The sequence below is a fragment of the Protomyctophum bolini genome (assembly GCF_963924005.1).
Source record: "Protomyctophum bolini genome assembly, chromosome: 12".
In the NCBI taxonomy this organism is placed as follows: domain Eukaryota; kingdom Metazoa; phylum Chordata; class Actinopteri; order Myctophiformes; family Myctophidae; genus Protomyctophum; species Protomyctophum bolini.
Genome location: NC_137873.1, coordinates 40,701,514 through 40,704,013, shown reverse-complemented (window position 1 = coordinate 40,704,013; position 2,500 = coordinate 40,701,514). Strand labels below are relative to the sequence as shown.

General features: G+C 50.5%; 1 protein-coding gene across 2 annotated transcripts in view; it reads left to right on the top strand.

Annotated features, from left to right (window-relative positions):
- ap1g2 (adaptor related protein complex 1 subunit gamma 2) overlaps window positions 1-2,500 on the top strand; it is a 30,187-nt gene that overhangs the window by 18,328 nt on the left and 9,359 nt on the right. For both annotated transcript variants that reach the window (XM_080777190.1, XM_080777191.1), the window contains exons 12-13: window positions 387-527; window positions 1,096-1,150. In XM_080777190.1, the coding sequence (XP_080633316.1) occupies window positions 387-527; window positions 1,096-1,150 (196 nt within the window). The remainder of the gene's footprint in view (window positions 1-386; window positions 528-1,095; window positions 1,151-2,500) is intronic.

Below are 2,500 nucleotides of genomic sequence, written 5' to 3'. Positions count from 1 at the left end.
AGCTGTCCCTGGCGCTGGTGTCAGTACTTAGTACTCTCTCTCTCTCTCTCTCTCTTGTACAGCCGGGCTCTGGAGCTGTCCCTGGCGCTGGTGTCAGTACTTAGTACTCTCTCTCTCTCTCTCTCTCTCCTCCAGCCGGGCTCTGGAGCTGTCCCTGGCGCTGGTGTCAGTACTTAGTACTCTCTCTCTCTCTCTCTCTCTCTCTCTCTCCTCCAGCCGGGCTCTGGAGCTCTCCCTGGCGCTGGTGTCGGTACTTAGTACTCTCTCTCTCTCTCTCTCTCTCTCTTGTACAGCCGGGCTCTGGAGCTGTCCCTGGCGCTGGTGTCAGTACTTAGTACTCTCACACTCTCTCTCTCTCTCTCTCTCTCTCTCTCTCTCTCCTCCAGCCGGGCTCTGGAGCTGTCCCTGGCGCTGGTGTCGGCCGTCAACATCCGCTCCATGATGAAGGAGCTGCTCCACTTCCTCTGCTCCTGTCCGCTGGAGCTCAGAGCTCACACCACGTCTGGCATCTTCAACGCTGCTGAGAGGTAACAGGCATATACTGTATATAATACTGTATATATAACCAGAGCTCACACCACGTCTGGCATCTTCAACGCTGCCGAGAGGTAACAGGCATATACTGTATAATACTGTATATATAACCAGAGCTCACACCACGCCTGGCGTCTTCAACGCTGCCGAGAGGTAACGAACAACGTCCCAGGCATGTGGGGGGCGGAGGGCGTGCACGAATGTACATTCACGACTTACTATGTACTGTATATGCATGCAAGCACATTACACACACACTGTTGTTCACATGTGGACACATTTTGCGGCCCCCTCCCTCTCTTCTTGTAGCTGAGGCTGTGGTCTAGAGTGGCACTTAGTCTAGACAGTTGTCGGTGTCGAAAAAAGGAAAAGCTATTACAAAAAGCTCAAAGTGTCTCTAGGCTGCCCTGCAGGCTTGTGGCTATAGTCTCACTCTGTGTATGTCTTCCCCTCGATGATGTCTGTTTCAATAGCACTGTGACAATGTCGTTCCAAGATGCACCAAGCCACCAACGACTGTGTTTGTGTCTGTCTGTCTGTCTGTCTGTCTGTCTCTGTCAGGTATGCCCCCTCTCAGCGCTGGCACATTGACACCATCCTGCATGTCCTCACCACGGTAACTACTAAACTGTGCCACCTTCCCCCCCTGACACACTAGCAGCACACTGTTTAGTACTGCCTTCTTAATATGCTGTTGTAGATCGGAAGGGAATCCTTATTAAGGTAGCCTGGTTTCCAGCCAGATTCGCTGCGTTCCCGTGGTTTGTTTTGTGACTTTGCTACTCAGTCTGGAAAGGGTCCTATCTCCAACTCCAAGGTCGATGGGAGGGCGGAACAATTTACACTCTGGGGCAGAAGTGCGCCGGAAGGCACGCTACGCCACGCTGCCACTCAAATGACGTGGCCAATCACAGGGCATCTTTTCCGGGACATGTCATGATGTCAGTCCCGAACATCATGACGTTTGACGTCCTATCAAAGCGCAGCTACTGCTGTTTCCCTGCAACCGTTCGTCCCCTTATCGTTCACCAAACTCACCCCACACAGGCCGGCAGTTTTTTTTCTTGTACTACTGAATCTGACATAGTGGACTAGTGAGTCAAACTAGTGTTTACTTTTTTACTCTCGAGTCTCAAACTAGCGCTAATTTTCTCAACGGTGAAAAAAGCGTGGACAGAGTGGCGCTGGCTGATGACGTATCAGCAACAACGTGGCAACGTAACGGGTGACGTTATGAAATGGGAGTCAAACAGGAGGCTGTCCAGACTCAGTAGCCAAGTGACAAAACTAATCACGGAATGCAGTGAATCGGGGCTGGAAACTAAGGACTTAAAGGACTATTGCTTTAGTTTACACCTTTAATCTAAGGACTTAAAGGACTATTGCTTTAGTTTACACCTTTAATCTAAGGACTTAAAGGACTATTGCTTTACACCTCGCACTGCGTTCCATTCTCACTGCGACTTATGCTCCCTTAAGGAATACATGAACAGCAAATGACAAGTACACAAAGTCAAAGTCGCACGATTAGTCACACACGTTACCGCAGTGACATTTGTTCTCCGAATTTGACCCATCTCTCTTATGGAGCGGTGAGCCGCAGCCATGCGCCGCGCTCGTGAATCATTTAGTTGATTTGACCGCCAACCCCAAGCCATCGATGCTGACTGAGTGCCAAGCAGGGCCCCGACCTCCCAGTTTCACTCTGAACCACAAGGCCACTGTCTGGTGGCAAAGCTACAGGCCGCGCACTAATCCGTTGTTTTGTTCAGAGTGTTGGGGCGAGTGTAGAGAAAGCACGGGGGAGGGGAATTAAGGCTTAAACCATTCTGAACGGGAACCCGTTTTGGTGTCAGCATCATGTTATGCTTTAGCCATTGAAAAATAGCAGATATACAAGCTCATAGCGCGCCACCGAGTGGCGCGCTACGAGCTTGTAGGTCTGCTATTTTTGAAAAATCGAAGA